Here is a 12,743-nt window from a genome sequence, read left to right as displayed (position 1 = left end):
CATCTGAGAATTAAAGGCATGGGAGAATATTATTAAGATGCATACATTAATTGTCTTTCACTGAGCCCTATATATATATATGTATAAACTTTACACGATGCCATATCCTTATCAATGAGGAACACTTAAATATATTATTACATTTACCAACGGTCTAACCAGCAAGGTCAAAATATCAGCATACAGCAAAGGACGAATAACTGGGTTACAGGTTACCGACCTTTCTAAAGATATCAAGATAATCATCTCTATACACCAAAAGGAAAAGATGGTTACAACACAACAATGCAACCATAATTAACATAGATAACAATGAGGCACTTGATTTATTTTCGCCCCAAAAATGAAACAAGTTTGCTTTTTAACTTCAAAACAGATAGGACGACCAGCAATGTAGGAGTTATATACGATATTAACAGACCTACACAAATAACATACCTTGTCATTTAGAGCTGCTGCATGACCATAATGGAGTACTGCACTGCAATAGAATGTGGTAGTGTTAGCTGATATTTTGAAATTGATCTCAAATTTTGTCTGATTTCTTGTCATCAACTATGCTTCAATCCCAAGCGACTCGGGGTTAACTCTTCACCATTCCAATATAAGATAAATTGATTCCAAAGTTAAACACCTTACCCATAAAGATATTGAGTCTTACATACTGACAAAGGAAGAATCTGAAGCTATAGGCACATAACTGAATTTGATCGATGAATTATAATTTTAAGATCTTTACCTGTAGTTCTATTGGCTAGTATTTAGACAGCTACAAAAATAAATCTGACCAGCATCCCTAACCTCGACTTGTTGCCTAGAATGAGAAGCGAGAGTATAACGAGAATGCTTCCTACTTTTCTTTCTTAATCAAATGACCCAGTACCCTGTTTAGAAAGTTACATCGCTTCATCAATAAGGTGAACAGATTCTCCTTGTTTGTGAGAACCGGCCCCACCTAGAAGCATAAGCTATTAGAGACAGGAAATTTTACTTAATTATTTAGCCCTCACGTGTGGTCTTTTTCATGTACAAGGAAATACCGTTAAACGACCAGTGGCGATGAAACTTGAATCCAGGAGTTTTGCTGGGTTCGAAACCATGTTGAATCATGTGGACCATCTCATCTAAAAGTTTAAGCTATTAAAGATTATAGTTTTATTTTGTATCTAGGTCTACAACACTCAATTTCCTCAATCATTTTATTTCAAACAACAATAATATACTCAGTGTATTCCCACAAAATGGGGGTATGAAGAGGGTAAAGTGTATGCAGTCCATGCCACTATCTCAGATGAAATAGAGAGACCATTTTCGATAGATCCCGGCTCATGACATATTACTATTATATATAAGAGAATAGGATTTTTTGCTATTCCTCACATGATTTTTTTTGTTCTCTTTTACCCTTAATTGAAGTTTTTATTACTTTGTAAGTTAACATACATTTTAGTAAATTTTAAAAACTTTAAGGTTTTTTACATGTCACTAAAAAAAGGTGATAGTGGGCCCCACAAATCATACTCATACATATTTGAGTCTTTATTTTTTTTTTTGAAAATGTTATTGAACTTGTTTCAAATTATATTTGATCTTAATAATTAATTATAAACACACAAATAGTTATTCTATTGTTCAATTTCTATCCTGATATATGCTTAATTATTGAATTAAAATATTTTTCTTATAATATTATTTGTTGATGTTATTTATAATGTTTAATTTGCAATTTCAATTGTTAGTTATCGATTAATAAGTATAGTTTATTTTATTTTGATTTTATCTGTAATTTTATATTGTACATGACGACAAGCATAAGTAATCAACAAAGATTTCATTTATATAAAATTATATTTTATACTAAAGGATAACCATAATTAAATTTATCATTTATAAATACTTTTAAAAGTCAAAAATGTTAGTTATAATCCTTTCATTACAGTCTAAAAGTAATTTTTATAATATGATAGTTAGTTAAGCTAATGTTATGTGTGCACATTTTAATATAAAAGTTACCTAATAAATGACCATATTAAAAATAAATAATAAATATTATTTTTGTATATAATACATAATATATAGGATGACTTAATAAATAATATCTTGTATTTATTATATTCTTAATGGATATGAAAAAAGACAAATTAAAACGGGGCAAATAGGATATTCTTTTAAGGGGTACATAAAAAATAAACATGATAAGTAAATAGATCAAATGGAGTAATCTATTAATGTTAATTTAATTATTTAATATTCGTATAGATCATTATTAAGTTAATTTATATAATGACTCAAAATTAAGGTTATAATTATCTATACTATCTTAAAAACATCAACTCAAAAAACTTAAAGTGAAATTACTAAAATACCCCTACATATTTATTATTAGAAAAGAAAACTCCTACAAAACCATACTATAGACACCTGTTTAAAGGGCTGCTTTGAATGTTAATCTACCTAAAGACACATGTATGAAGAGTTGTCATTGTATTTTATTCTGTTCTCTCAAAAAACCAACTCCTCAAGTAGCAGTTCTCTGTCGAACACATTAAATCCTCAGCAATATATATCATTATTGAACTCGATTTGTATTTTTTTCATTTACACACAGGAAACCTTTATATATTTATGAATTTCTAATGTTACTTTGTTGTTCTAACCAGTTTTTTGATATGCTTATCTTAATTAATTTCTAAAATCCATTTATAATTTTTTTTTATTTAGTTAACTAAGGTTTGTTCTTCCATTTAAAATCTTATGTCATTTTTGTCTTCTTTAGTTCAGGGTATGATTTTAGATCTTTTAAGCATACGAATTTGTTTTTTTGATCTTTTTTTCATGTTTCATCGTGTGTCCCGTGCATGAATTTTTTTTCTCCAGAGGTTTCAATGCTAACTCCACTACGCATAGTGATGTAGTCAACGTGTTTGAAGATATGCATAAAACAATTCAGCAATATTTATTTCTCTTTTCATTTATGTTCTTTCTTCATGTCTATTTCTTTGAGAAAGCTTTTTCCATGTCTCACCTCCGCCATCCAAGGTGCTTATATTGTAGGTTAATAGCAATATATTTGTGTGAAGCTTAGGGCCTCTACTGTTGCTATATATTCTTGCTTTTTTGAGTAATAATAATGTGAACTTTCAATATCAAGCTAATAATTGCTAGGAATTCCACAAGAAGTCGTTCAACTGAGATTCCATCTTTCTAGCATTCTCTCCTTCTCTGGTGAATGTCAGGTCTTCAATACAACAATAACAACAAACCCAGTATATTCCCACATAGTGGGGTCTGAGAAGGGCAGAATGTTAGGTCTTCAATATTTTTCTTTAATGTCATTGACTGATGTTTAATTTGTTTCATATTGTGCTTTATATTTATCTAATGGACAAGATTATTTATTTTTTGAATACGTGGCTTGATATATAATAACATGACTCAGGCAAACTGGCGATATTTATGAAGCATGCCAGTGTTTTGCTGGAAATTTTTTCCTTTTGTCCCCTCACCTGTATTATTTACATACTAAAAATACTTAAAAATTATCCTATAACTCCTCCTCCCTTTGAAAAGAATATATTTTCTTTCATCAAAGCATGAAAAAGCTTTTTTCTTGAAAATCACATTACTTCACCAATTTAGTGTAAAATCTAGCATTTTAGTTGTTCGAACAGATGAGGTATATCTATTGGTTCAAAAGTTCATCTTACCTTTTGCTATTGGCTTTGTATATTATACAATGCTGAAGGCAAAACCCCCAAGTTCTTCCACTATGAGCCATACTTCTGCAAAATTACAGAGGAAACAAAGAACATTTATTTAAATAAGGGTCTTATTCTAATCAGACCCAGTGAAATCATTGGTCTGAGTTCAGAATGCTTAAAGCCTCCCCTTTTGTTTGTACATTGCATAAGGTTGACTAAATTTTATATATGTTTAGAGTTTTATTGACTTTTATTTTTAACACCCTTAGATTTCTATGTTCCTCTGTGGCTTGCATTTTCAAGATGATATGGACTAACTTCTACTGAATGCTTCATTAATCTGATCAAGGCCATTTTTTATTGCATTCGTGCAAGTTGTGATACATTATTTAATTTCCAAGTCAAAATTCTAAAATGTAACTAGATACTTAAGAAACTACAAAGAATGACGAAAGAGTAAGTAGATTATTAATAAACTGTAGAGAATTTTTCCTTATAAACTCGGTGTAGTTGAAAAGCCCATCATACTACTTGATAATTACTAAAAAACATTAAACTGCGCAACAAATGACTAACTAAAAATTGAATTTTGTTTGTTTATAGACAAGCTTCGGTGTCCCCTTAATCTATTGCAAAAATAGTAGATTAGGCCAAAAATTTGAGGAAGAGCCATAGTTGGTTGTGTTTGTGTAAATTCTTATTCATAGTTTTCAAGTTGAAGGTAAAAAGATTACCTAGATTCTTAATAGACTTCTAAGAAACTTTTTCTGAAAGACTCATTGAAGTTTAGAGCCCCGATTAATTCTTAAACATTAATAATGATCATTGAAGTGTACTCTAACGACTAAATAAAATCTGAATTTTTTTGTTTGCCGATAATCTATCTAGTGTAACATTAATATATTCCCAAACAAATAGGATCGTCCTAAACTGAAAAAACAAAAGCAAAGATATTATTTGAAGAAAGAGAATAAAATTTGCAAATCCCTTAGAGGCCAGAGAACTAAAATTGACAAGCGTTATCTTTCTTATAAATCTCCTCTTTTTCTCTTCCATGCCCTCTATATTTGGGTGTACATAAGTGGTCACTAACTTGTATTAAGTTGAACGAGTAGACATACTCGTCCTATGTGGCATACTACACGTAGGATGCCACATAGGACACAAATTGGCCACATGAAATGCCACAAAGGATACATGTGTCTACTTATTCAACTTTATTCAAGTTTAAGTGCATACTTGTGCACACCCAAAGTTGAAGGTTATAGATGCAAGTTAAAGGACATATTTAACTATTATGCCTTAATTATATTAACATAGTAATGAAGAACCAACAAATTTAGTTTTTTCATGTATTATCGAAGGTAGAATTTCTAAGTTACGATGATAATGGTGGGAACATATTTATTACTATTTCAACTTGGATTGTGTTAGCGCAATTGATAGTGTAGCAACTGCAATAGCACATGAAGATCGTGCGACTCACTCTAAATTTGAAATCTCTTCAAATGAATGATATAATTGTGACAACTACATCTAACCAAAGTGGTTGCTAAGTTCAAAAGATGACCAAAATTAATTATATGGAATAAAGCATCCATGGCCAAGCGTCACACAATTGAAATAGTTAGACATGAGCAATTGAGATAAAATGCATATCTATGTAGCTTTTGGCAAGAAAAGTCATGTTCCTTGGCAGAGATTTCCAACAATATATCAATTATTTTATAATCAACAAGAGCATATATCGTTAATGCAAGTTTGGGAAAATCACATTAATTTGTGGCCTTTAATGAAAAGGATACAACTTCACAACTAATACGAGAGCATGAGCAGATTCAAATTTCAATGACTTCTTTCTTTGTGTTGGTAAGAGGAAAAAGCACGGTATAGTAAAGCAGAGGAATGCTTGAAATCGGAATTTTTTTTGTCACTGTATCATACAAGAAAAAATAAATGTGTAGGTTGTCTAGATCACACCGTTTGGGGTACGACTTTTTCACGAATCTTGGGAAGGTAGAATACTTTGTGCATTGGGCTGCCTGATGTTTTCTTGCTTGTCTATTTTTATGTTGCACTTCGAGAGAGATACTAATGTTGACAAAAAGGGTCTTTGTTATGAACACAACAACAACAACAAATCCAGTATATTCCCACATCGTAGGGTATGGGGAAGGTAGAGTGTACACAGTCCATACCTCTATCTCTAAAGAAGTAGACAGAATGTTTACGATAGACCCCCCGGCTGAAGACAAAGGATAGTATATATAGAAAAAAAATGCATGGAACATGATAAAATAACATAGGTATGACATCCACCAAACAAGGACACCAAAGCCCTCCTACCTACTACCTACGACTCAACCACACACCTTAGCCCTCTATCCTAATGTTTTTCCTCCATACCTTCCTATCCTGGGTCATGTCCTCAGTCAGTTATAATTGCTCTATGTCACGTTTAATCACTTTCCTCCAGTATTTCTTCGGTCTACCCCTACCCCGCTTGAAACCGTCCAAGGCCAACCTCTCACACCTACGAACCGGGGCATCCGTGTCTCTCCTCATCACATAGACAAACCATCTCAACCTAACTTCCCACAATTTATCCTCTACCAACACCACTCTCACCTTCTCCCGAATACTCTCATTCCTAACCTTATCAGCCGTTGTAAAACCACACATCCAACGCAACATCCTTATTTCCGCCACCTTCAACTTTTGGATATGAGAATTCTTAACCGGCCAACACTCCGCTCCATATAACATAGCCGGCCGAACTGCAACCGTATAGAATCTTCCTTTCAGTTGGGGGGTACCTCCTTATTGCATAAAATTCCCAAAGCGAGCCTCTGTTTCATCCAAGCTGCCCCAATACGGTAAGAGACATCCTCATTTATCTCTTCATTCCCCTGAATCGTAGACCCAAGATATTTAAAACTATCCCTCTTGCAAACCGCCTGGGAATCCAACTTCACTACCACCTCCTCTTTTTACCTCGAGTCACTAAACTTGCACTCTAAGTACTCCGTCTTAGTCCTACTCAACCGAAAACCTTTAGACTCCAGGGTTTGTCGCCAAACCTCTAGCTTATCATTAATACTTTGTCGTGACTCATCAATCAAAACTACATCATCTGTAAAAAGCATACACCAAGGCACCTCGCCTTGTATGCTCCTCATCAACATATCCGTCACCACGGCAGAAAGAAACCGACTAAGAGTCGATCCCTGGTGCAACCCAGTCAAGACCAGGAAATGCTTGGAATCTCCTTCCGCTGTCCTTACCGGAGTCTTCGCCCCTCATACATGTCCTTAATCGCTCTGATGTACGCCACAGGGACCCCTTTAGCCTCCAAGCATCTCCACAGAACCTCCCTTGGAACCTTGTTATACGCCTTTTCCAAGTCAATAAACATCAATTGAAGATCTCTCTTCCTCTCTCTATACTGCTCTACCAGTCTTCGCACTAGGTGAATTGCCTCAGTCGTGGGTGACCAGGCATAAAACCAAATTGATTCTCCAAAATAGACACAATCTTCCTTAATCTCCGTTCCACCATCCTTTCCCAAATTTTCATGGTGTGACTCAACAACTTAATACCCCGATAATTGTTGCAACTCTGGATGTCACCCTTGTTCTTATATAAAGGGATCATCATGCTCCATCTCCACGCCTCAGGCATCTTAGCGAACTTGAAAATGATGTTAACCAAGTTGGTTATCCACCTCAACCCTGCCTCGTAAGAAAACTTCCAAAAATCTACCGGAATATCATCGGGCCCCATCGCCCTGCCCCTTTGCATCTTGCGAATAGCCTCGCCAATCTCCTCTACTTTAAAACGCCGACAAAAGACGAACTTGCGACACTGCCTGGAGTGCTCCAACTCCCCCAATACAACACCTCTGTCCCCCTCATCATTCAGGAGAATATGAAAATACGACTGCCATCTTTTTTTAATGAGGGTGTCTTCCACCAAACTCTGTCATCCTCTCCCTTAATGCGCTTCACTTGGTCCAGATCCCGACCCTTCCGCTCCCTAACCTTGGCAAGCCTAAACAACTTTTTTTCCTCGCCTTTCTCCTCTAACCCTTTATACAGACTCACAAAAGTTGTTGTCTTAGCAGCCGTAACAACTAACTTAGCCTCCTTCTTAGCTAACTTGTACTTTTCCCTGCTCACCCATTTCTCCTCTTCATCCTTACTCTCAACTAACTTAACGTACGCCGCCTTCTTCGTCTCCACCTTTTTCTTAAATTTTTCATTCCACTATCAGTCCCCCCGATGCTGGCCAGACTATCCCTTCAAAACACCCAAAACCTCTCTAGCAGTATTCTTGATGCAACCCCCAGCCCTATCCTACATACTATCCACGCCCCCTATATTACCACACCCCCATCCCTTCTAACTTCGCCCCTATCTCCAAAGCACTGGCCGGAGTCAGGCCACCCCACCTAACTCTATGCCAACCCTTCCTACCCCTCCTCTTCTTGCCTTTTTTGAAAACCAAATCCATCACCAGAAGGACCATATATGCCTTTAACAACTTAAATAGATGAAAGGACCATATACCAAAATATCATCTGTAAGGAAGTATTAGATGAGATCCACTTTAGTTATAATTATTCACGAAAACTTATGCATACTTTATTCTTTCAGTAATATTATATACTCAAAACTTAACCTTAATAACATTAATATCACTTTAGAATTTCATATACTTGATGACTCAATATACACGTGCAACGCACGTGCTGAAATACTAGTTCTAATATAAACTTGAAGTCATTGAATATTTTGTTTCAGATAATTCTATAAGATGAGAAAAAAATGATGCAAAACTTGCCACTGAAATCACGAAAAAATTAATACTCAATAAATGTCAAAATAATTTATTTCTATCTCTAACTAAAGAATTACGTACTCACATATTTATAAAGATATCAGTATTTTCTATTTATGATCTTCTTTGAATCCTAATTATTACATCATATTATTTTATAAAATATCAAATTGGTTGTAGCATTTTGATTATTTTGTATTTAAATTATCCACTTTTGTGATTAAATATTTTAATAATTATGAAAACTTATCAACAAGACATGTTTAATATACCATTCGATCACACTATTATAAAGTAAAAAAGATATATAATGTAAATTATATTTTAAATTTAAATTATTATTATTATATCTTAACTTTGGGCTCGGGCTTAGCATGGGCCTCATGAAACTAGTAACAGTATAACAAATAAAAACACAAAAGCACACAACAGGATGGGATAACACATTATTAGATAATAAAAGAAATAAGACAGCCACACGGTACTACTATAAACTATTTATCCAAAATCATAGACATCACCAAAACACCATGAACAAGAAACTCCCAGCGCAGTTACTAACAAAGCACTCTTCCCTGCTATCACGGCTGAACTCCTACCTACTAACCCTCTACCCAAATCTGAGTCATTCACACCTTTCTATCAAGGGTCATATCCTCTGTAAGTTGTAACTGCTCCACATCATGCCTAATCATCTCCCTCCAATACTTTTTCGGCCCACCTCTACCCCGCCTCAAATAATCCATATCCAGCTTCTCACACCTCGGTGCTAACGCATTCATGCACCTCCTCATCACATGCTTGAACCATCGCAACCTCACTTCCCGCAACTTGTCCTCCACCGAAATCACTCTCACTTTCTCCCGAATAATCTTATTTCTAACCTTATCTTTCCTGGTAAGCCCACACATCCATTGCAACATCCTCATCTCCGCCACCTTCAGCTTTTGTATGTAAGAGTTCTTAACAGGCCAAAACTCCACTCCATACAACATAGTCGGTCGGACTGCAACTCTATAGAACTTACCTTTAAGCTTAGGAGACACCTTCTTATCACACAAGACTCCTGAGATGATCGTTCATTTCAACCAATCTTCACCAATACGGTGTCTGACATCCTCGTTAATCTCACCATTTCCCTGAATCATAGACCTAATATACTTTAAGCTCTCCCTCTTCTGAATGACCTGAGAATCCAGCTTCACTACCACGTCGACCTCCTGCAACAGCTCACTAAACTAACATGCCAAGTACTCCGTCTTGGTCCTACTCAACCTATATCCTGTAGACTCAAGGGTCTATCTCCAAACCCTCAACTTATCATTAACTCCTTCTCGAGTCTTGTTAATCAAAACATCATCGGCACATAACGTACACCAAGGCACCTCTCCTTGAATATGTCGCGTCAAAACATCCATCACCAAGCCAAATAAAAATGGGCTAAGAGTCGATCTTTGGTGCAATTCCTGTCAAAATAGGAAAGGGCTCTGAATCTCTTCCCATTGTCCTCACACGAGTCTTCGCTCCATCATACATATCCTGAATCGACCTCGTATACGCCACAGGCACCCCACTAGCCTCCAAGCACCTCCACAGAATCCTTCCATTTCAAACACAGAGCAAGAATCAAAACCATGAACCATTACTCTGGTTTTCATGCCTAAGTTTATCTCCCTTTATATACTTTTTCAGAAAAAGTTTACATCTTCTTGCAACTAACCACATCCAAGTCAGGCCAATCAAACACGAGTATCAATATTGGAAGATATTTAGATACAGAACTAAGAGAAGAGTCAGAAGCACCTAATTGTGACCTGGGGTCTGATCAGAACCATGAGTGCGTGACTAAATTTTAGAAAGGGAGTGGACATATAGATATCTTTCTAGAAACATCAAGTACCCTACAACCTTGATATGTTAGTGACAAATTTTTTATAATGCAAAGTCCTTAAATTAGACAATGATAGTTGACAAAATGTGGTTAAAACAAGTTTAATTTTCTTCTTTGAATTATATTCCCTTTACAGACAGACAAGAATGAAATGAATTCCATTTATCTTTCAATTGTTAACTTAACCAGAACTTTGGATTAAAAGGCAGAGTGAGGTAGTTTTCCTTTTCTTGGATAAGTGGGTTAAGTTTCTTCTTTTAACCATTTCTCCTATAGTCTCATACCTCTTTTTGTTTCTTTTGGGTAGATCCGTTTAGTCTTTATCGAGACATTCTTTATGTTGTTCTCTCTACTTTCTCCTACAAACTCCCATATCTCTGAGGGTAGCCGCCTATAGAACACATAATGAATGAAGCTCGTTACGAAGTCCACTTAACATGATTATCAGAAGGTACTTCAAGTAGGGAACTAAAATCAGACCCATTGGTTGACCGCAAGGAGGCATTTCTAAAAGAACCCACTCAGCTACCTTAAAAGCCTACATATAATACATGTACAGACACTTAGATAACATACTTCCAGCTCTCCAAGACAACACTGCAGCGAGCATGTCTTTTGGTTCAATGTATGTCACACAAGTAGATTACATATAGAACAAAGACTATCTTATTCCGCTATTGTTAGGTTACATAACAGTTGGCATGCCATTGCCGGCTATTTGGTTTAATAATTCCCGTAGATCAGTCAATCTAAAAATCCGCTCGATGGTTTAGAATTTTTAAATTTATAGCGCATTAGTGCTTGAAATGAAAGATGCAAGGAAAAGCAAACTTACCTAGTATCGCCAGTAGCACATATACATGTGTATGAACAATGCCTTCAGCCGCCATACATGTAAGTGTGGTGAAGAAACATGCTTTCTAAGTGATATTCTTTCATCCCTACCTTTGTTTTCCTCATAACCTACACAAAAGAATGCAACTAATAGTAAAAAGAAAAGCAAGTAGTTGGAGAGCAGATAATATACTTGGACACCCTTACCTAAGAAACACAGTAAGACAGATACTAAAAGAAAATTATATCAAGGACAATCCCCAAAAAATGATCGAAAGAGTAAGTGATCCACTAGGAATAAGCTGCGTCTAAGATAGCCATATTAACTATACACGGGAGTGTGGAAGGATAATCCCCAGAAAATGATGGAAAGAGTAAGTGATACTCTAGGAATAAGCTGTGCCTAGCCAGATTAACTAAACACCGGAATGTGGAAACCTTGCTAAAGCAAATATATTACTAAACCTTTCAAGTGCTTTCCCAGCATTACATAGTTTAATTCCTTCATTTATAGGGAAAAGGAATTGTTTTCATATTTGATTGATATACTAACATGTAAGCGTTTTAACTGCCACCAACCTAGGTCAACCTTGTCTCAACCAATTGAAGCATCACTCTCTTACTAAAGAGCCTACTGACTCAACAACTTAAAATAAGAACCAACAAAAATCTTCAGTAGAATACAGCAGTTAGTCTCTGCTTTTGGGATGAAATAATAGAATACAAACATTTATCTCAAACAGTAAGGAGATAGAAGCAAAGTGCTCATCCCTTAAAGGATTAAAAGATGTTTCTGATTGTTTACCCCTAATCAACAATGTTTGTTTATATTTGTTATTTGGCGGATTGAGAGAACAAAGAAGAAAAAGAAAAAGGAAATAAGAGATTACAATTTAAAGAATGTGTTGCTCACAGCATTGGACTGCAGTGCATTTGAAACCGCCTCCCCAGAAAGATGAGTGAAAGAAGAGAGGGAAGCATAGAAATATAAGAGGATCAATAATCCTGCTGGAAAGACAAATCTCAAAAAGAACGAAAGTCAGCAACTTGCCCTGGCATGCTGACTTGCAAGTTAATATATCTCAACATTTAACACTCAGAAGTATCAAGAATATATTAGAAATAAAAGCCTTGGCCAAAAATGTTTGTAAGTTTTTCTGTGAAAAGAGATGTCTCACTTTCCATTGTGTCTTGACAATATTTTTTTTATAACTGAAAAATCCCCGAGGGCTAGCTTGCACATGGTTCGAAACATTGTGGATAGTGATCCAGCCACTCTACCTTTCTCCACTTAAATATCAGGATTTCGTCCACAATAAGGTCTAAACTCATGATATGCACCTAATCAACATATCACACTCTACACTCTACCAAAGCTTTGCAGGCTGTCTTGACAAAATCTTTATAGTAAGTTGCAGGTACCCAATAACAGAAGTACAAGATCTAATTAGCAAAATACATAGGATATTATAACCAAA

The 12,743-nt window shown here is 35.4% G+C and overlaps 1 protein-coding gene across 1 annotated transcript in view; it reads right to left on the bottom strand.

Annotated features, from left to right (window-relative positions):
* Window positions 1–12,743, bottom strand: part of LOC107876525 (xaa-Pro dipeptidase) — a 34,516-nt gene that overhangs the window by 9,641 nt on the left and 12,132 nt on the right. Inside the window, 2 exon segments of the mRNA XM_047402809.1 lie at window positions 439–481; window positions 11,267–11,394. Coding sequence (XP_047258765.1) covers window positions 439–481; window positions 11,267–11,394 — 171 coding nt within the window.

This window comes from Capsicum annuum, unplaced genomic scaffold (genome assembly GCF_002878395.1).
Source record: "Capsicum annuum cultivar UCD-10X-F1 unplaced genomic scaffold, UCD10Xv1.1 ctg2800, whole genome shotgun sequence".
Classification (NCBI taxonomy): domain Eukaryota; kingdom Viridiplantae; phylum Streptophyta; class Magnoliopsida; order Solanales; family Solanaceae; genus Capsicum; species Capsicum annuum.
This window is presented reverse-complemented; position numbering and strand designations above follow the sequence as displayed.